Source organism: Bos grunniens, chromosome 24 (genome assembly GCF_055505025.1).
Source record: "Bos grunniens cultivar Pamir isolate PY7600 chromosome 24, Bosgru_T2T1.0, whole genome shotgun sequence".
In the NCBI taxonomy this organism is placed as follows: Eukaryota; Metazoa; Chordata; class Mammalia; order Artiodactyla; family Bovidae; genus Bos; species Bos grunniens.
Window position 1 is genome coordinate 48,010,052 of NC_141188.1, and position 20,854 is coordinate 48,030,905.

The following is a 20,854-nucleotide window of genomic DNA, read 5'->3' on the forward strand; positions in this document are numbered from 1 at the left end:
CTGTGTTCTGAGTCAGAACCTCCCCACTCCCAGGTTCCAAAGCCCAATCAGGGCTAGTGCCGGGGAAAATGCCCCTGGGGGCTGGCCTAGCAGGACGAGGGAGATCTGAAGAGGTGGCCAGGAGAACCACACGCGTGGAAGGGCCGGGGAGGACAGACGAGTCATAGATACTTGAACTGGTTGGCTTCAGAGATGTTCATCGCCCATTTGCACATCTGGAGGCTCTTCCACCTGTCGAACAGCTCCGACTGCTTCACCCTTGGGAGTAGAGGACAGAGAGTGCACGAAAGGGCCAGGCTGGACACAGTGTCGCCATCCCCGAACACGCTCCCTTCCTGACCCCCCTTATGCCAAGTCCTGGGCTAGTCCTTCGTATTCACTGTATTTTCTAATTTGCAAAACCCTTGATTCTCTGGCATCTGGAGCCTGGTGAACTCCTGGAGATAGCAAACCACCCTCCAGCAAGCCTGCCTTCCATGCACACACCAACCAATCCAGAGTCCACACCCTCAACCACCTCCTTTATGAATGGAGCCGCTAGCCCCCTGCCCTCATCAGCCCAGAGCTAGGGATCAAACAACCAGGGGCAGTCCCTACGCACTGAGCTCATTGAAATCATGCAAACTAGCCAATCCTAAACCTTTTCATCCCACCTTGTCCATTCCTTCCCAAGAAAACCACAATAAAGGGTCTCACCCATGCTTTCCCCTTGCCCCTCCTGCCTCCTGACCAGTCCTGTGCTTCCCCATGCATCCCTGAGTGGCATGCCATGCCTCCTGTCTCTAGGGATCTGTGAGCACAAGAACATGCTCCTTCACGATAGTCCTGTGTGTCCATGTGTCTTACTACATGTAATCAAAATGAATCTGGGTACATTTCAAAACATCCTTCCTCAAATGCCTGCTACACAGGCCTGCACGATTCTCCAAGGAACATCTGTCTATAGAGGGTGTGAGACCACTTTCTTAAGGTCTGTAGATCACCCCACACTGTGCTCAGCACACAGTAGGGCTGACTGCAAGGGCACAATGCCCCTCTCTTTCTCTTTTCCCAAGGGCAGATCACAATTTCCAGTGACTGAGAGGAAGAGAGGAGAAAACCTTTGTCTGGACAACCTTCTGTTAAACTGAGCTGTCGTGATGATGCTCACTCACAGCCCCCTGCACTCCCCTTTGTGTAAAACCTATAACTTGTCATTACTTCTGCCTGACCATTCCCACTAAATAGTAAATACCGGGCCAGGGTATCAGGCCTGACTGTGTCTCCAGTGCTAAGGCTCATAGCAGATGAGCAGTAAATATTTGTTGAGTACATCAATAAGTTAATGAATGAATCAATAAGTCTGAGCTCAAATAAAATCTATAAATGTTATTAAATTCCTCAATGTGGCAGGATCTAGAGATACTGTGGTGAACAAAGCAACTCCCTGCCTACATAGACCTTACACATGGGAAGCAGATATGTGGGATACTACATCAAAAGCACAAACAATAAAAGCAAAAATAGACAAGTGGGACTCCATCAAACTAGAAAGCTCTGCACAGCAAAGGAAATAATCAACAGAGTAAAAAGACAACCTACTGAACGGGAGGAAATATTTGCAAACCACATATCTGATAAGGGGTTAATATCCAAAATACATAGGAACTCCTACAAAGCAATAGCAAAAAAACAAAGACCCGATTTTCAATTGGGCAAAGGACTTGAAAAGACATTTCTACAAAGAAGACATACTAATGGTCAATACCAATAATCATCATGGAAACGCATAGCAAAACCACAGTACAATATCACATCATGCTTATTAGAATGGCTATTATTAAAAAAAAAAAGATGATAAGTATTGGCAAGGATATAGGGAAAAGGGAACCCTCCTATACTGTTGGTGGGAATGTAAAATGGTATGGCTATTAGGGGAGAGTATGGAGATTCCTCAAAAAATTAATAATAGAAATACAATATAGTCAGCAATCCCACTTCTGGGTATATATCCAAAAGAACTGAAATCAGAATTTTAAAGAAATGCTTACCCGGCTATGTGCATCGCAGCATCATTCAGAATAACCAGGATATGGAAACAATCCAAATGCTCACTGATACATGAATGGATAAAGAAAAGGCATTCTATACATACAATGAAATATTGCTAAGTCACTTCACTTGTGTCCGACTCTGTGCGACCCCATAGACGGCAGCCCACCAGGCTCCCCCGTCCTTGGGATTCTCCAGGCAAGAACGCTGGAGTGGGTTGCCATTTCCTTCTCCAATGCATGAAAGTGAAGTCGCTCAGTCGTGTCTGACTCCTAGCGACCCCATGGACTGCAGCCTACCAGGCTCCTCCGTCCATGGGATTTGCCAGGCAAGAGTACTGGAGTGGGGTGCCATTGCCTTCTCCCAATGAAATATTAGGAAGCCTTAAAAAAGAAGAAAATCTTGCCATATGTGACAACTTGGATGAATCTGGAGGACACTATCCTCAGTGAAAAAGCTAGTTGCTGAAGGACAAATACTGCATGATTCTACTTGCATGAGGCAACTAAAACAGTCACTCTTACAGAAACAGAGCAGAATGATAGATGCTGGGGCTCCAGGAAGGAGTAATGAAGCTTTGTTATAAAGTTTCAGTTATGTAAGATGAATAAGTTCTAGAGATTTGCTGTAAAACTTAGTGCCTATAGTTGACAATGCTGGGCTGCACACTTAAAATGAGAGGGTAAGTCTCGTGTTAAGTATTCTTATCACAACCAAACAAACAAACAAACCCAGATATACAATGCCATATCAGGGAGTGCTGAGTGCTACAAAGACAAATGAAGTAAGAGGCTACAAGGATAATATATTGTTCAATACACGGAATAAAGACAATCCTGTATAATAACTAGAAATGGTGTATAATTTTTAAAATTTAAATACAATACACTATATTGTATACTTGTAACATATAATATTGTATACCAACTATACTTCAATCAAAAAAAGAAAAAAATTTTCAAAAAGAAAAATGAAGCAGGGATAGAAAAGTGAGTGCTTCAGATGATTTGATCCAGGAAGGCTTCCCTGAAGAGGGGAACCATGCACAAAGAACTGAAATTATGCAGGAGTGAGCCACACAAATATCTAAGAAAGGAGTATTCTAAACAGAGAGAAAAGTGAGTGCAAAGGCCCTGAGGCAGGAACCTGCCCTGCAGCTTTAGCCAGAAGGATCTCGTCATCTCATCCGGACGTCTTCCTTCCAGCTTTCCCAAACCTCCCATAGCAGCTCTTGCCTCTTGAGCTCGTGTGACATAGAAGGAGAGGGGCCATTACACAGTGGCACCCTCACTCACAGTGCCACCCTCCCTTGCTCCCTGTTACCCACAGGTCCCCAGCACAGCACCCTGCTTGGCCAATGCCTCAACCACCTCCTGAAAAACACAACCCTGGCAACACTGCAGGCTGGGGTCCCACGTTCAAGTCTTACCAGTGTCCAGACCCCATTCTCTGTACCGCCAAAGGCCTTGTCACACACTAGACCAAGATCTGGGCCTGGACACATAGCCTGGAGTCCTGGTTTCATTCCCAATTGTCAATATGACCTCAGACAAGTCATTTACTCTCTGAGACTCAGCTGCTTTATCTGTAATACAGATATAATAACCTCTGCCCTGCAGATCTCAAAGATCAAATGAGATCTTTGTCAGAAAGATCAAATGAGATAATATGTATAAAATATTTTGTAAATTGCTTTACAAATGCAGAGATCACCTTTACCTTAAAGATGAAAGGTTAATCCCAGGCACTTAACCCCTTTCTCCCAAGATATGACTATTTTCCAGAAGAGGAATAAAAAAAGACTAGATTGTCCTGAGAACAATCTAAAAAAAAGAGTTCTTGTGGGGGAAAAAAGGTCATTAGAAAAGTTGGAAGGTGAAGTCAAGGAATTTTCTCAGAACATAGAAGCAAAAGGCAAAGAGAGGAAAGATGAGATAAGAAGCTATTCAAGGAGCAATCCAGAGGCATACAACTCTTAGAGGTACCAGAAAGAAGACGGGAACAAAACTGGAGGAGGAAATATAAAGAAACCCAAGAGAAAGTTGAAGAGTTTGGAGTGAGCTCTGGAGTTAACAGGTCTCTGCGAGTGTGTATCCTGAGGCCCAGGTTCTGATATTCCAGAACCATCATGACCTGTAAAGACTCAGACAGAAGGAAACAGGTCACATCCAAAGGAAAAAGGAGTACCGTGTGCTCAACAGAGTAAAAAGACAACCTACTGAACGGGAGGAAATATTTGCAAACCACATATCTGATAAGGGGTTAATATCCAAAATACATAGGAACTCCTACAAAGCAATAGCAAAAAACCAAAGACCCAATTTTCAATTGGGCAAAGGACTTGAAAAGACATTTCTACAAAGAAAGGGAATAAAGACAATCCTGTATAATAACTAGAAATGGTGTATAATTTTTAAAATTTAAATACAATACACTATATTGTACACTTGTAACATATAATAAAGATGATGGAGAAGGTCTTCAGCATTCTGGGGATGAATAATCTTCACCTAAAATGCCAACGCCACCAAATCAACAAATAAGAGAATTACATCATTTGTACACAGAAGGACTCAACCATTACCCACCACTTTGGGGGAATTTACCTGAACATGGGCAGCAGCAAATGAAGGTGTAAACCAAGAAAGAAGCAGCTGTGGGTGAATCCAGTCTACGGGGCAGAGAAGGGAAGTGACAACTGTGTGACCTACCCAGAGAGTAGCCTGTCCAGGATGGATAAAGAGGATGAAGGGAAACCCTTGGGGGAATGCCTGGTTGATGAAGAGGCAGGGGAAAAAAAATAGGGCATGATAGAGACAAAGTGTTCAAAAGGAAAAAGATGACTAGAAGTTCCAGAAAAAAAGGGGGGGAGGGGGTGGAAATGTACAAGAAAGGCAATAGGAATCACTGTTTTCTGATCTTCAAATTTTAGAGTCAGCCCATAGAGAAAACCCAAGAAAGGCTTGCTATAGTTACAAATACAACGTAAATGTCATCAGCCTTGACATTCTCAAGGTAAACTCATGGATGACTAAAGCCAGATACCCTCCTCTTAACAAAGTATAGAACCAACAGATACTGCCAATATTTGGTAGAACAAGAAATAGGTTATCTAGGCAATCTATAGATAGAAGAACTTAAAATAGCAGGACCCCTCAGCTGGGAAAAGTGGGGTGGAGGGAGTGTTTGGGCTGGGTCAGGGAGTGGAATCCTCACCCAGCAGAGCAGGACATCAGTGGACACTAAACGTGGCGACAGGGGCATGCACAGGACTGAGAGGTATGAGGTGACTCCCAGAAGAAACAGCCAAGAGTCGTAAGGAGCAGGGCTGGGGGAGAGGGTGTGGGCAGAAACCGTCACTTTTTATTACTATAAACTTTGGTAGCTACTTGATTTTTCCAGCCGTGTGCAGAAGATGATGATCATCCCCTCGTCCTCCTCCTTCTTTCTTCCCCTTTTCCTCTATGGCCTCGTCTGCTCCCACCTCGGTCTCATCCACCTACTCATTCATCTAACAGACACGTCCAGAACCGGGCAGGGTCAGGCAACAAGACTCAGAGAAGCATGGGTGCAAAGGAACGTCCCAGCCCAGAGAGCTGCTCCCAGCCTCTCTCCTGGTCTCTGTGAGGCTCTATCGGGGTTCCCCAGGCCAGAAAGATGGGGAAAGGGTGGCAGGAGACACCCAGGGTGAGGTCCCAGGCATGCATGGTGCTATCTGTGTGTGAGCGCAGGCAGCATTGGTTTAAAACTAAGGAGGCCCTAGAATGGCTAAAATAAAGCATAAATAATTTTTACAAGTATCAGGGACAATGTGATTTTGCAACAAATCATCATAGAATCATTCCTCATTGTATCTGACATTGTCAGGGAATGAGGCCCTTACCATGTGGGAGTTTTTCAGTTGACTGATTTTTACCACTGATTGGAGCAATTTTGTATCAGAATCATTCCCAGATGAATCACACACTGCCCTGTCTCCTCAGATGGAATGCCAGCTGACATGCATGTACCGGAAGGGCCTCTAGGCACATCTGTCCAGCCCCTTCCATTCGCAGATGGAGATTTAACCTTTTCCTGATGACTCAGGGTCTCCACTGTGAGCACTGCTCTTGCCTCTGGGCTGGACCACAGTGAAGCCCACAGGTGCCCAGGTGGCATCAGAACCACTAAGATCAGAGGCCAGTCTCTGGCTTTTCTGATTTCAGCTCTGGGGAAGCCCACTGACCTCAGCTTGAGGACTCAGGAAAGGAGTCACTGAGCTTGTTGCTCCCTGGAAAACAGTCTGTTTCCCCCACCACAAGGGCCCAGACTCCAGGGCCAGGAGACCACATGGAGGGCAACTGACATGAAAGAGACAGGAGGGACAAGGCCCAGAGGTCACCAGCTGGGACGGCCACTCAGCTCAGGAGACCAGAGAGGGTACCCCAAAGGCAGAGACACATAGAGTCAGACACACAGAGGCTCCATGACCACTAACACGAGTTCCTGACAAGGGACAGAGGGTGGGCACAGATGATGGGGGGCGGGATGAGGTTCCATCACACCCCACAATGTTTGAGATTTAGGCTTGAAACAAAGAGCCCGGTGGTGATGGTGGTTTAGCCGCTAACTCGTGGCCGACTCTCACGACCCCATGAGTTCTGCCAGGCTCCTCTGTCCATGTGATTCTCCAGGCGAGAATAGGGGACTGGGTTGCCATTTCCTTCTCCAGGGCATCTTCCTGACCCAGGGATTGAACCCGGGTCTCTTGCATTGCAGGCAGATTCTTTACAGACTAAGATATGAGGGAATCCCCTTAAGGGCCTGGGGAACTTCTAACATGATCCCTCTGATAGGACTATTATGGACTGTGTTATAGCTTCTTCGAAATTCCTATGCTGAAGCCCCAAACCCCAAGATCTCAGAATGTGACTCCATTTGGAGATAAGGTCTTTAAAGAGGTGGTTAAGCTAAAATGACATCACCAGGGTGGGCCCTACGCCATTACGAGTGATGTCCTTACAATAAGAGGAAATTAGGACATGGGTACAGAGGGAAGACCCTGCAAAAGAGAGAAGACGGCCACGTTTCAGCCAAGGAGAGAGGCCGCAGGAGAAACTAACCTGCCGGCACCTTGATCTCAGACCTGCAGCCTCCAGAGCCATGAGGAAGTAAAGTTCTGTGGTCTAAGCCCCCTGGTCGGGGGTACTGTGTGGTGGCAGCCTCAGCAAACCGATACAAGGACTCAGGCAAACACACAGGAAATACATGGGGTAGAGGTGTGGGCTCTAACAGAAGGATGGCCCATTTACAGGGCCTCTCAGGCTTCCTGTCTGGATCCTGAGGTAGCCATGAAGAAACTGTCTCCATCTTATAATTTTAAAAATTAATTATTCACCCTTTGTGAACTCTTGGTTATGCTCTCAGTGCCCGGGCTTTCCAGGGGGAGACATTTAAGGGCCTAAGATCTTGGAGTTCTGAAAAAGGATCAGGCTCTCTGCTTACACCTTTGGCTCCTGACAGGGGCCCGGGCAGCCATCTTTGTCACTGAGTCACAGCTCCTCGGCAGAGCGTATCCAATGCCAACTACATCCTACTCCTCCCACCTTCCCAAGGGCCCCATGGCCCTCAGACAGAGATAAAATCTAGATCCTGGCCTGCACTGCAGGACTCACAAGCTCCAGCCCTGCCTGCCCTCCAGCAACCCTGCTCCAGCGTCCCCTCAGGCCAGTCTCAGAGCCTGGGACACAGCGGGCCCTTCCTGGCCCAGGCCTCTGCACGCACCATCCCCCTCATCTGGAATCCTCTTGGCCCAGTTAACTCCTTGCCCCCTCCACGATGTGGTCCGCACAGGGCTGGGTGGGATGGATAGACAGGGAGCACTTCCTCGGCTTCCTCTGGAAGCTTCAGGCCCTTGGTCAGAACAGGGGCCGTGAACAATGCTGCTGATCCCATCTGGACACCTGGCCTTAACCCCAGACCCTCAGTCAGAACAGGGACCGTGAACAACACCACTGATCACAGCTGACATCTGGCCTTAACCCCAGACCCCTGGTCAGAACAGGGGCCGTGAACAATGCTGCTGATCCCAGCTGGACACCTGGCCTTAACCCCAGACCCTCAGTCAGAACAGGGGCCGTGAACAATGCAGGTGATCCCAGGTGGACACCTGGCCTTAACCCCAGACCCTCGGTCAGAACAAGGACCACGAACAATGCCGCTGATCCCAGCTGGATACGTGGCCTTAACCCCAACCCTCAGTCAGAACAGGGACCGTGAACAACACCACTGATCCCAGCTGGACACCTGGCCTTTTCCCCAGAACTTTCTTGTACAACTAAGCTGATAGAGTCTGTGAATGTCAGCAAAGCTGCTGCTGCTGCTGATTCCAGAAAGGAAAGGGGCTGGGGGTTGGGGGGAACATTCACATTTATTGAGCACCTATTATGTGTGCTGCTGTGACATGTACTTCTGGGCTATGTACCTGTGACATCATATGGAAAAACCGGAATGAACTCTTTGGCCAACACAATACTTTCACGTATGTTATTTACTGCAACCTAAAAGAAGGTTAATAGTGGCCCCATTTTTATAGGAAAGGAAAGACAGAGAGGTTGAATGATTTGTATAAACATGCAGAGCTGCTAAGGCCCAAGTCAGCTTTAGACCCCAAGTCTGCCTGACCCCAAGGCCCATGCTCTTTCAATTACCTGCATGATCATGTGATCATGTCAAATGGCTAAAGGAGCAGCAGCTCCTGCCTGTGGGCCTGATGGTGGTGCCAGGATCCTGTCAGGGTCCCTTGAGTCCACATTAGCGCCCAGCACTGCCTGGCTCCGATTTCTTCCACATCTGAGTGTACAGTTGCCCCTTGAACAGCACAGGGCTGTTGGGCAGCCCTTTAGGTCCACAGTTCCTCTGCATCCACAGATTCAACCAACCTCGGACCGAGTAGCACTGCAGAGCTTACTCTAGCCAAACATTTGCATATAAGTGGATCCATGCAGTTCAAACCCGCATTGTTCAAGGGTCAACAGTAATGGTTTTCAAGTCAACATGCATCCTGTCATGATTAACAGGGCACATATTCCTCTCAATTCCTGGCAGTCCTGTGAGTGAGTGTCCAGTATATAATGTGTCTTCCCTCGCACAGGTTGTAAAAGAGCGATGCACTGGGGTGGGGAGGGGTGGGCACAGTTCTCTTGCTATCCGGGTGCTGGTTTATGCGGACTTTCTGGAAGGATGCATGAAGATACATGGGTGGCCTCTGAGAAGGAGACTGAGGGAGGGGAGGTCTGTGGAAAGGGGGCTTCTTACTTTAGACCCTTTTGTACCCTTATGGCAGAAAGTGAAGAAGAACTAAAGAGCCTTTTGATGAAAGTGAAAGAAGAGAGTGAAAAAGTTGGCTTAAAACTCAACATTCAGAAAACTAAGATCACAGCATCCGGTCCCATCACTTCATGGCAGATAGATGGGGAAACAGTGGAAAAAGTGGCTGACTTTTTTGGGGGGGCTCCAAAATCACTGTAGATGGTGATTGCAGCCATGAACTTAAAAGATGCTTACTCCTTGGAAGGAAAGTTATGACCAACCTAGACAGCATATTAAAAAGCAGAGACATTACTTTGCCAACAAAGGTCTGTCTAGTCAAGGCTATGGTTTTTCCAGTGGTCATGTAAGGATGTGAGAGTTGGATTATAAAGAAAGCTGAGTGCCAAAGAATTGATGCTTTTGAACTGTGGTGTTGGAGAAGATTCTTGAGAGTCCCTTGGACTACAAGGAGATCCAACCAGTCCATCCTAAAGGAGATCAGTCCTGGGTGTTCATTGGAAGGACTGATTTTGAAGCTGAAACTCCAATACTTTGGCCACCTGATGCGAAGAGCTGACTCACTGGAAAAGACCCTCATGCTGGGAAAGATTGAGGGCAGGAGGAGAAGGGGATGACAGAGGATGAGATGGTTGGATGGCATCATCAACTCGATGGAAATGTGTTTGGGTGGACTCCAGGAGTTGGTGATGGACAGGGAGGCCTGGCGTGCTGCGGTTCATGGGGTCGCAAATTGTCGGACATGACTGAGCAAATGAACTGAACTGAACTGAACTGTACCACTTGAAAGCTGTATGCTTTAAATAATAATTTTAAAAATGAATAAATATAAAAATTTTAAAAGACAATAGCAAGAAGGCAATGCTTAAGCCACAAAGTACTGAATTTCAGGACTGACACTCCTGTGCCCTCTTCAATTTCTATACAAGAGAGCTCCGTGATAATAATTGTGGAGGCTGGTAATTGAGCCGAGGACTGGAACACAGTCACCCAAGGTGACCTTGCGAACTTGACATTTTTCATAAAACACAGTCATCCCTACATCCAGCCTTCCAGGGCTCTCCAAATGCCAGAGGCCCTGGGGAATCAGACCTAATTCTTGCTCTTTCATGAGCCACCAAGTGTCTTATTTCCTTGGGCCATGCCCCCACCCAAGCCCCTGCCCTGCCCGCCCCCCATGCACCACCCAGCACCCACCACCCACCCAGCCACACTCACATGGAGAGCACCTTCACTTCCAAGATCTCGTGCCTCAGCTCCAGGCATCTTGTGGAGTTATACTCAAAAGGGCCCTCGTAAAATTCAAAGTACCTGGGAACCAACAGGGACAGAGGTTACTACACAGAGAAGCGGGAAGACTCCCGAAAACCTGTTGGGGTTCTCAATGGTGGGAATGGGGGGCAGAGGGGTGGTGTCCCATCAAAGTAATAGTGTAGAGCAAACCAGCCCTCCCCAGCAGATGGCCTGATGGGGGTCTTCCTCCAGGCCCGCTGGTTTAATCACTGCTTGGCTGATTACTGTGGGCACCCCTAGTACCCCGGGAGTATAAGCATTTAAGCCATGAACCTGTTTCAGTACATCATGACATTTTTGAAGTGGGCTTGGCTCCACATGGTGACTTTGAAGGAGAAAGAGGATGCTCTGGATACATCCTCATTCGCACTCCTCCTGGGACCAGTCATTGACAGAGGCAGCCCTGGAGTTGGTCAGCGAGTCTACAGGCCTTCAGCTCGGCCTGCCCTCTCCTGCCCCCTTTCTCCTCCTCCTGGGGAAGTGTCCAGCAACGACAGCCACAGCACAGCCGAGAAAGCACAAGCTGCTTTCCCACTGTGAAAAGAATTTCCGCTTCCATTAGCTCATTGACATGCGCGCATTGTGACTAGGTGAGATCCTTTCTCCCCATTTGCCAGCTGAGAAAACTGAGGCTGAACAGATGGTGCTCCAGGCCATGCTGTCAGTGTAGAAGAGCCTGGACCAACACAGTCCCTTCTGCAGCTTCAAGCAGAATAACAACACCAACTTCAACCAACACCGTTGAGCCCTTGTCACAGGCCAAGTTCAGGGCCCAGTACTCTACATGGAGGTATTCACTTTTTTCCTTTTTAATTGAAGTAGAGTTAACTTGCAGTATTGTGTTAGTTTCAAGTATACAGCATGGCGACTACAAGATAATGGGTACAATTCCCTGTGTTATACAGTATCTCCTTATTTCTTATCCATTTTGTATACAGTAATTTCTATCTGCTAATCCCATATTCCTAATTTATCTCTGCCCCCTCCCCTCTCCCCTTTGATAAGCAGAGGTTTGTTTTGCATGTCTGTGATTCTATTTCTATTTTGAATGCACAATTACTTGTTTTACTTTTTGTCATTGTTTAGTCACTAAGTCATGTCCAGTTCCTGGTGACCCCATGGACTGTAGCCTGCCAGGCTCCTCTGTCCATGGGATTTTCCAGGCAAAATACTGGAGTGGATTGCCATCTCCTCTTCCAGGGGATCTTCCCAAACCAGAGATCCAACCCATGTCTCTTGTGTCTCCTGCATTGGTGGGCAGATTCTTTACCACCAAGCCACCTAGGAAGCCCTGTATTACTTTTTAGATTCCACATATAAGTGACACCAAATAGTATTAGTCTTTATCTGACTTATTTCATTAAACATAATATCTTCTTCTAATCTGTATCACTAGCCCATCAGATAAACGGTCATCAAGCATCCAGAGCAGGCTCTGGGGGTTAACACATTTTCCCATTTTTCCAGTGGTCATGTATGGATGTGAGAGTTGGACTATAAAGAAAGCTGAGCGCCAAAGAATTGATGCTTTTGAACTGTGGTGTTGGAGAAGATTCTTAGAGTCCCTTGGACTACAAGGAGATCCAACCAGTCCATCCTAAAGGAGATCAGTCCTGTTCATTGGAAGAACAGGACTGGAGATCAGGGTGTTCATTAGAAGGACTGATTTTGAAGCTGAAACTCCAATACTTTGGCCACCTGATGCGAAGAGTGACTCACTGGAAAAGACCCTCATGCTGGGAAAGATTGAGGGCAGGAGGAGAAGGAGACGACAGAGGATGAGATGGTTGGATGGCATGGCATTCCCAAAGCCATGTAGGTGGCAGTTGGCAAAGCTGGGTGACGAAGCAGTGCACTCAGTCAAAATGCTCTTGTCTGCCCACCTACATGGACAGTTGGTGACCCCTGGCAAGGGCTCTCTGACCTCCTACATCCACACCTGCCAGTTCACACCAGCGCAGGGAACATCCACTGACTGGGGTGGGGTGGGAAGGGGCAGGGGAGGGAGACCACCAAGATAAAACACAGTAGTTCCCTGCCAGACTCGGCCACGAAGGCAGAGGGGCCTCCAGGGCAGAGGCCAGGTGTACCCTCTCCTCACGGCCTCTCTTTCTGGAGGTCGTCGGAAGATACCGGGGCTGATGAAGCTGGGAGGGTGGGATCCCAGGAGGGCCCACAGTCAAGAAATCTGCAGGCTCAGCCTCTAAACTTGGGGCAGAGGCCTCTCTACAGCTAGCCCTGGAGAGCCAGAGGTTGGGGTGGAGCCCCAGGACTGCAGCTGGGCCCTGCAGACCACAACCAAGGATTTAAAATAAAGTCAGTCCTTGAGCATTTCCCACAAACCTTCCCAAAACATGGCAGCGGCTATTTCACATATATTCTCACTAACTTATATAGGCAAACTTACGTCTGTGCTGCTTTAGAAATACTGAGACATTTATCCAATTAATTGACTTCTTTTTAAACAACTTGCATTTTAAATAATTTAAAATATAACTTCATATGTAATACTTTAAAACTATTATATTTGTAAATATTTGTTCTTTATTATTTTACTATAATTTAATTTTAAATATTATAATCATACATTTAAGACATTTTAAATATATTTTAGAATATTTAAAAATATTTTATACAACAAATTGACTCCTATCTATACAAAATAAATCATCTCCTACTTTTCATGTTACAAAAGAATTTAAGCAGATTTCATAAAGTAATACTCAAAATTCTCCAAGCCAGGCTTCAACAGTACATGAACCATAAAATTCCAAATGTTCAAGCTGGATTTAAAAAAGGCAGAGGAACCAGAGATCAAATTGCCAACATCTGTTGGATCATCAAAAAAGCAAGAGAGTTCCAGAAAAACATCTACTTCTGCTTTATTGACTATGCCAAGGCCTTTGACTGTGTGGATCACAATAAACTGTGGAAAATTCTGAAAGAGATGGGAATACCAGACCACCTGACCTGCCTCTTAAGAAATCTGTGTGCAGGTCAGGAAGCAACAGTTAGAACTGGACATGGAACAACAGACTGGTTCCAAATTGGGAAAGGAGTATATCAAGGCTGTGTATTGTCACCCTGCTTATTTAATTTATATGCAGAGTACATCATGAGAAACATTGGGCTGGAAGAAGCACAAGCTGGAATCAAGATTGCTGAGATAAGTATCAATAACCTCAGATATGCAGATGACACCACCCTTATGGCAGAAAGCAAAGAAGAACAAAAGAGCCTCCTGATGAAAGTGAAAGAGGAGAGTGAAAACATTGGCTTAAAACTCAACATTCTGAAAACGAAGATCATGGCATCTGGTCCCATCACTTCATGGCAAATAGATAGGAAAACAGTGGAAATAGTGACAGACTTTATTTTGGGGGGCTCCAAAATCACTGCAGATGGTGACTGCAGCCATGAAATTAAAAGACGTTTGCTCCTCGGAAGAAAAGTTATGACCAACCTAGACGGCATATTAAAAACCAGAGACATTACTTTGCCAACAAAGGTCCGTCTAGTCAAGGCTATGGTTTTTCCAGTGGTCATGTATGGATGTGAGAGTTGGACTGTAAACAAACCTGAGTGCTGAAGAATTGATGCTTTTGAACTGTGGTGTTGGAGAAGACTCTTGAGAGTCCCTTGGACTGCAAGGAGACCCAACTAGTCCATCCTAAAGGAAACCAGTCCTGAATATTCATTGAAAGGACTGATGCTGAAGTTGAAATTCCAATACTTTGGCCACCTGATGCAAAGAACTGACTCATTTGAAAAGACCCTGATTCTGGGAAAGATTAAAGGCAGGAGGAAAAGGGGATGATAGAGGATGAGATGGTTGGATGGCATTATTGATTCAATGGACATGAGTTTGAGTAAACTCTGGGAGCTGGTGATGGACAGGGAAGCCTGGCGTGCTGCAGTCCATGGGGTTGCAAAGAGTCAAACACAATTGAGCGACTGAACTGAACTGAGGCACTGAAGACCCTAAAATATCACTCTCCCTTTTCCTGTTTCCTTTATCTTTTACAACTCTTTTCATTGTCTTTCTCACTTGGCAAACTCATATCTATCCTTCAGTACCTACCTCAAATGCCTCCACTTCTGGGAAGACTTTTCTAATGCTTACTCTCAGGTTATTCTATACATTTTCTCTTAATTAGAGCAGATACCATTGTAATAATTGTCTGTTTATGTATCTATTTCCCTTTCCAAATGAGGAGTATCTGAAACATGTGGAATCTGTCTTTGTTATCTCTGCACATTTGCACTACAGAGACAAGACAGCTAAAAACTACATTTCCCAGACTCCTTTGTAGCTAGGGTCCTCCATGCAATTTAGGTTCAACCAGTCAGTAGCTTCCCTGGAGGCTCAGAAGGTACAGAATCAGCCTGCAAAGCAGGAGACCGAGGTTCAATCCCTGGGTCAGGAAGATCCCCGGAGAAGGGAATGCCAATCCACTCCAGCACTCTTGCCTGGAAAATCCCATGGATGGAGGAGCTTGATAGGCTACAGTCCATGGGGTCGCAAAGAGTCAGACAAGACTGAGCGACTTCACTTTCTCTTTGTGTCTCATCACAAAGATCATCATTTGCAACCACAGCCAATGACACTAAGCCCTTGGGAATCCCTGGGTCTTCTGAAGCCATGATCTCAGGCTGCTACTAAGAAAAGTTCCAGATTCTAATGATGTAGAAGATAATTAAGAGGAAACTTATACTAGGGTTCTCAGGAGTTGGGACACTTACAGACACACCCAGGATATGCCTCTAAACCAGCCGTGTGGCTTTGGGTAAATCGCTTCACCTCTCTGAGCCTCTTTTTTCTCTTCCTAAATAATTTGAATGAGGTGGTATCTGAAGTCCCATCCAGCACTAAAATACAATCTCAAAGTTTCCTCAGTGTTTCCCACTTAACTAACCAAGCCAGAACAATTCTATGAATTAATGATCCATAAACAAGGGAATGTTTACTGGCTTCCCTGGTGGCTCAGAGAGTAAAGAATCTGCCTGCAATGCAAGAGACCTGTGTTTGATCCCTGGCTAGGGAAGATCCCCTGGAGGAGGGCATAGCACCCAGGCCAGTATTCTGCCTGGAGAATCCCCATGGACAGAGGACCCTGGCGGGCTGTAGTCCATGAGGTCACAAAAAGTCAGACATGACTGAGGAACTAAGCACAGCAAACAAAAGAAACTCTCGAAGGAAGTTAAAGCCAATCAGCACCTCCCTTTGATCAGCCAGCCCCTTCGTCACTGTCACAAGCCATCCTCACTTTCACTCTGGCAGCCTCCACTGGGTCTCCCTTTCTCTTGAATCCCCAATATCATCACTTGGCAGTTCAGTGATTCCAAAAGGTCTCACGTGGTGTGTTTAGTGGCTATTAGATGGCAAGGGTTTCAGAATAGGGTTCACATCCTTCTTTGCCCATCCCTAGCCAGGGGCCCATCACTTCCATGAGCCTTAGTTTCCTCATTTGCAAAATCAGTATAAAAAATGGAAGTACACCCGTGACAAGATAAGATAATTGGCTGAGATAAGATAATGATGAGAATCTCAAAGAAAGCATTAGTATAGTGTCTGGCACACAGGAAGTGCCCAGAAAATGTCTATTCGCCTTCTTCCCCTTTCTCCTGCCATGAAAGGACAAGACCTGCCAATGGTGCCCAGTGAGTCAGAGACGTGCTTACAGTCCCTCAGCTGGTTGATGACAGAGCTAAGAAAGAAATGGACAACTCAGAAGTTCTCCACCATCTGGATTGGCTGCCATTTTCCTGATGCTGCTATTAGGAAACCTCTCCCCCATCACCCTAAGGGTAAAGCCCATGCTGAGTTCTGCTTTGACAGGGATGGGATGTCCCTGATCACTGCATCTCTGCTGCAAACTCCATGGATTAACTGTGTTTCTGATGCTTTGACATCTGGGGCCTTCCCGGTCCCAGAGAGTCTGCCTCTCCTAGAGCTAATCAATTCCTGCTGCTGCTGCTGCTGCTGCTGCTGCTAAGTCACTTCAGTCGTGTCCGACTCTGCGCGACCCCATAGACGGCAGCCCACCAGGCTCCCCGGTCCCTGGGATTCTTTGGGCAAGAACACTGGAGTGGGTTGCCATTTCCTTCTCCAATGCATGAAAGTGAAAAGTGAAAGTGAAGTCGCTCAGTCGTGTCCGACTCCCAGCGACCCCATGGACTGCAGCCCACCAGGTTCCTCTGTCCACGGGATTTTCCAGGCAAGAGTACTGGAGTGGGGTGCCATTGCCTTCTCCGAATCAATTCCTAGATATGGTAAAAACAAAACCAAACCAAACCCTGTGAGCACACCTTTCATGTGCAAACCAAGCAATCCAGAGCTCACACTCGCCACCACCTCCTCCTCCTCCTCTTTCTCCTCCTCTCACACTTAGGGCCACCTATCCCTCTGCCCTAACCACCCACAGGCCAGCTACCAGACAACTGCGGCAGCTCTCTGCCCCAGAGCCCTCTGAAATTATTTAAACAAGCCAATCTTAAGCCCACGTGCCTGCTCATCCGTTCCTTACATAGAAACCACAAGAAAGGCTCTTGTCCGCTTTTCCCCCTTTGCTCCTTCTGCTTCTTGACTGACGCTGGTGCCTTCCCGCGTGGCCCTATGTGGTATCATGTGCTTCCCATTTATCAGGATCTGTAAGTATAAAAACCTCCTCCTTCCTGAAAGTCATTTCCACATCTCTGTGTCTTACCACACCTGATGATTTGAAAAAATCCCAGGCACCCTGAAAACACTGCATGTGGTACCTCAGCCAGGTAATTACAATCACTCCAGGCCGAGGTCTAAAGCCTCATTTTTCCATCTGAAAAAATAGAGCTAACATAGCCCTTGGGATTCCCTGGTGGCTCAGAGGTTAAAGCATCTGACTGCAATGTGGGAGACCTGGGTTCGATCCTTGGGTCGGGACGATCCCCTGGAGAAGGAAATGGCAACCCACTCCAGTATTCTTGCCTGGAGAATCCCATGGACGGAGGAGCCTGGGATTCCATCCATCCCCCATGGATGGAGGGCTGCAGTCCATGGAGTTGCAACAAGTCGGACGTGACTGAGCGACTTCACTTCACTTTCACTTAATATAGCCCTTGCTTCTTTCTCTAGCCTATCCGGGCTTTGCTTTTAGAAGGCTGTGCTGTTTCATCTCAGTCTCTAAAGATAAACGACTTGAGGAAATAAGACTGTAAGAAGCACTGCCACACTGGGTCATTCCTCGATTCTGCTTCTGAGAGGAGGCCCCAGGATGGCATTCTGGAGGAAGCCATAGAAATCCCTGTTTGGTCTGGATACTGATCATCATGCAGACATCAAAATGATGCTGAAATGTTTGTGTATAATGACATGAGAAAATGATTATACGATAATACTGGGTGAAAAAAGCAAGCTACAAAACTATGGTCTCCAAAAAAAATTATATATACATATATGTGAACCCATGGGAAAGGATGATAACAAGATATTAATAGAAGGTTGCTCTAAGTACAGAATTATTTAAAAATTAAAAAAAAAAAACTCTTTTCTACATTTTTATACACTTTCTGTAATGGGGTTATGACTCTTATTATTGGAAATCACTAACAAATGCCCCTTTAAGCCACGGCTTTTTCTCTAAATATCTCAAGCATTCCCTTGAGCTACTAGAAGACTGAGAGCAGCAATTTCTCCAACCTCCCTAACTCCACGAGCCTCTCAAGGTGAGCTAGTCACTATCTCTTCTTTCAATTCTGGAAAGACGATCTCTACCCAGTTCAAAGGGGAGGAGATGCTGGCAGGACACCTCCCAAGTATAAATAGTCACCGCCGGTCACATCAGGAGAGCAGCTCAGCTCAGATGCCACTTGGCTTCCGGCAGCCAAGGCCGATGCTGGCACCAGGCTGCATCCACCCTGCCCCGTCTCTGTGCCCTTGGGGAGGTGAGGGGCAGGGCTGGGCACTGCTGGCTGCCTGATCAGCAGGGGACGGCCTCTGTTAAGTGAGAAGGCAAATGCAAACGTGACTGCAACTGTTGAATACTGGGTCCCCTCCCACACAGGCCTGGGCTCCAGCTTTGCAGGCTGAGGGGGCCTCATTTCAGCATGCCCTCGGTCTAGGGTGCAGAGTCTGTCTCTGTCCTTCCTCCTAGCCCTTCCCCATAAGCCTGCCCCAGAGACGGCTCCCCTGTCCGGCCTGAACCCCCCTCCAGAGCTCCATCTGGACCATGGAATTCACTGGGGACTACAATACTTTGAGCCCCAGCAGTCACTGGCTGAGAGAAGATGAAGCCCATCCAGCAGTGTATGTCTCTCGCATACACCACGTCGTCCCCAGGTACTGATGGTGTTCAAGACAACAGGAGGCCAGGGAGGTCCCTGTGTCATTCAGGAGCAGCCAGTGGCAGGGGAGACAAGAGCCCCAGCTGGTGTGGGTTGAGGCAAGACGGGAAGTAGGGGGTGCTGGAGGCAGAGACTGTGGAGGCTCAAAGTGAAGGAGCGGGTGCATTCACTGAACTGAATGCATGTCCCCTCCAAATTCATATGCTGGAACCCTAGCCCCCAAGGTGATGATATCAGGAGATGGGGCCTTTGGGCGTAATGAGGTCATGAGGGTGGTGCCCCTGAATGGATTTGCACCTTTATAAAAGAGGCCCCACAGAGTTCTTTAGCTCCTTCCACCATGTGAGGACACCATCTGCCACCCAGAGCAGGGTCCTCACCTGACCGTGCTGGCGACCACGCAGGCTCAGACTCCCAGCCTCCAGAACTGCGGAAAGCAAATCCCTGTTGTTGATGAGCCTCCTGGTGTGTGGTATTTCATCAGAGCAGCGTGCACAGACTAAGACAGTGAGCATATGAAGAGTGGGTCTCAGGTGAGGTAGAGAGAATGGGATTCCCTGACGTGTGAAGGAACTGCTGGATGAAGAGCAGACGGAAGTGTTCTAGGAGGTTCCAGAAGGTAAATCAAGGAGCCCCAGCTGAGCGTGAGGGAGGGAAGGTTTGCAGTCCCAGAGGGGAGACCTGCAGTGAAGGACCGGCCTCTCTTCGAGGCTCCAGGAGCCCCACTGCCCACGGTCCCAGCACAGCCTCCACTGACATCAAAGAAGGGGTTGGGGGCTATGCATGACTACATGGAGTGGGCACCTGGAGAGCCTTGCTGTCTTCCCTTCTAAGCATCCCCTAAACTGATTCCCAGATGGATGCTGATCCTCTTAACCAGACCCCAGAGCCCCTGTCCTTTCCATTCTCCATTTCCTTCCATTCTCACTCCTTTCTGTGGACTCCTGTCTTTGCTAAGGGACTCGTATGAAATTCCTGATGATGGTCCAGGAGGCAGGAAGCATGGGAGCCGTGAAGGAAAGGAAGAAGAACGGACCGCTGGAGGGAGGGACAGAGAGTCTGGGGAGCTGACTGGAGGGTGAGGAAGGGGTAGGGCCGGGTCATCTGATGTGAAAAGCCAGCCCCAAGGGGAACACCTCCCACCTAGCTGTGAGCCCACCCAGGGGACCTCGCTGGTGACAGAGCAAAGTGGGAGTTTCACAGAGGAGGAGGCAACTGAGGCACAGAAAGGCTGATGTCGGTGGTTATTTGGCCAGGAGACTCAATTCAGACACAGCCAAGGGCCACAAAGCTTGGTGGCCAGGAGAGCTCACGGAACGACACCATCCGAGGCCTCTTGGGGCCTTAACAGCCCCGCTTTCCAGTTGGCCTCCTCTGCCTGCCACCAGAAGCCCACACTGGGTGCGTGGGAGCAAAGGGAGAAGCAGTGCCATCTTACTTAGATGGAGCCCAAGAGTTCTGGTTATTTATTTTTCATCCATTATTTAAAATAAATTAATAGAATGAGGAATCTTAAAAAAAAAAAAGTAGTTTCATTCCAAATAATCTGCTAAACTTAAGGGATATTCATAGAAAAATCTGGCCGTCAAAAAGCAAAGAAGAACATCCAGATAGCATATCAGAACCACAGGCAGAATTTTTCCATTTTAAACTCAACCAAATAAGGAGGCAATTCCACCCAAAGACTGCTGATGACTCTGCATCCTCTCTCTCGATAATCTAATTCTCTCACAATACTCGTGTTGATGCAGGTGACCCCCAAATTCAGACTACTCTCCTAATCTCTTATTTATTTATGTATGTCCTTTTCCCTAGAAGCAAAAATTGACCCAAAAGGCTTATGCTAAGCCAGCCTGCACTCAAATGCAGACGTGCAGACCCCACCCCTCAAAGCTGTCAC

The 20,854-nt window shown here is 47.3% G+C and overlaps 1 protein-coding gene across 9 annotated transcripts in view; it reads right to left on the minus strand.

Moving 5' to 3' along the window:
- The window catches only part of ST8SIA5 (ST8 alpha-N-acetyl-neuraminide alpha-2,8-sialyltransferase 5), a 67,593-nt gene that overhangs the window by 11,055 nt on the left and 35,684 nt on the right, over positions 1-20,854 (minus strand). For 3 of the 9 annotated variants that reach the window (XM_086372375.1, XM_086372373.1, XM_086372380.1), the window contains 3 exons: positions 10,558-10,650; positions 2,031-2,093; positions 172-258 (listed from right to left, as the gene is read on the minus strand). In XM_086372375.1, the coding sequence (XP_086228501.1) occupies positions 172-258; positions 2,031-2,093; positions 10,558-10,650 (243 nt within the window). The remainder of the gene's footprint in view (positions 1-171; positions 259-2,030; positions 2,094-10,557; positions 10,651-20,854) is intronic. The other 6 variants (XM_086372378.1, XM_086372374.1, XM_086372381.1 and 3 more) reach the window with 2 other exon arrangements.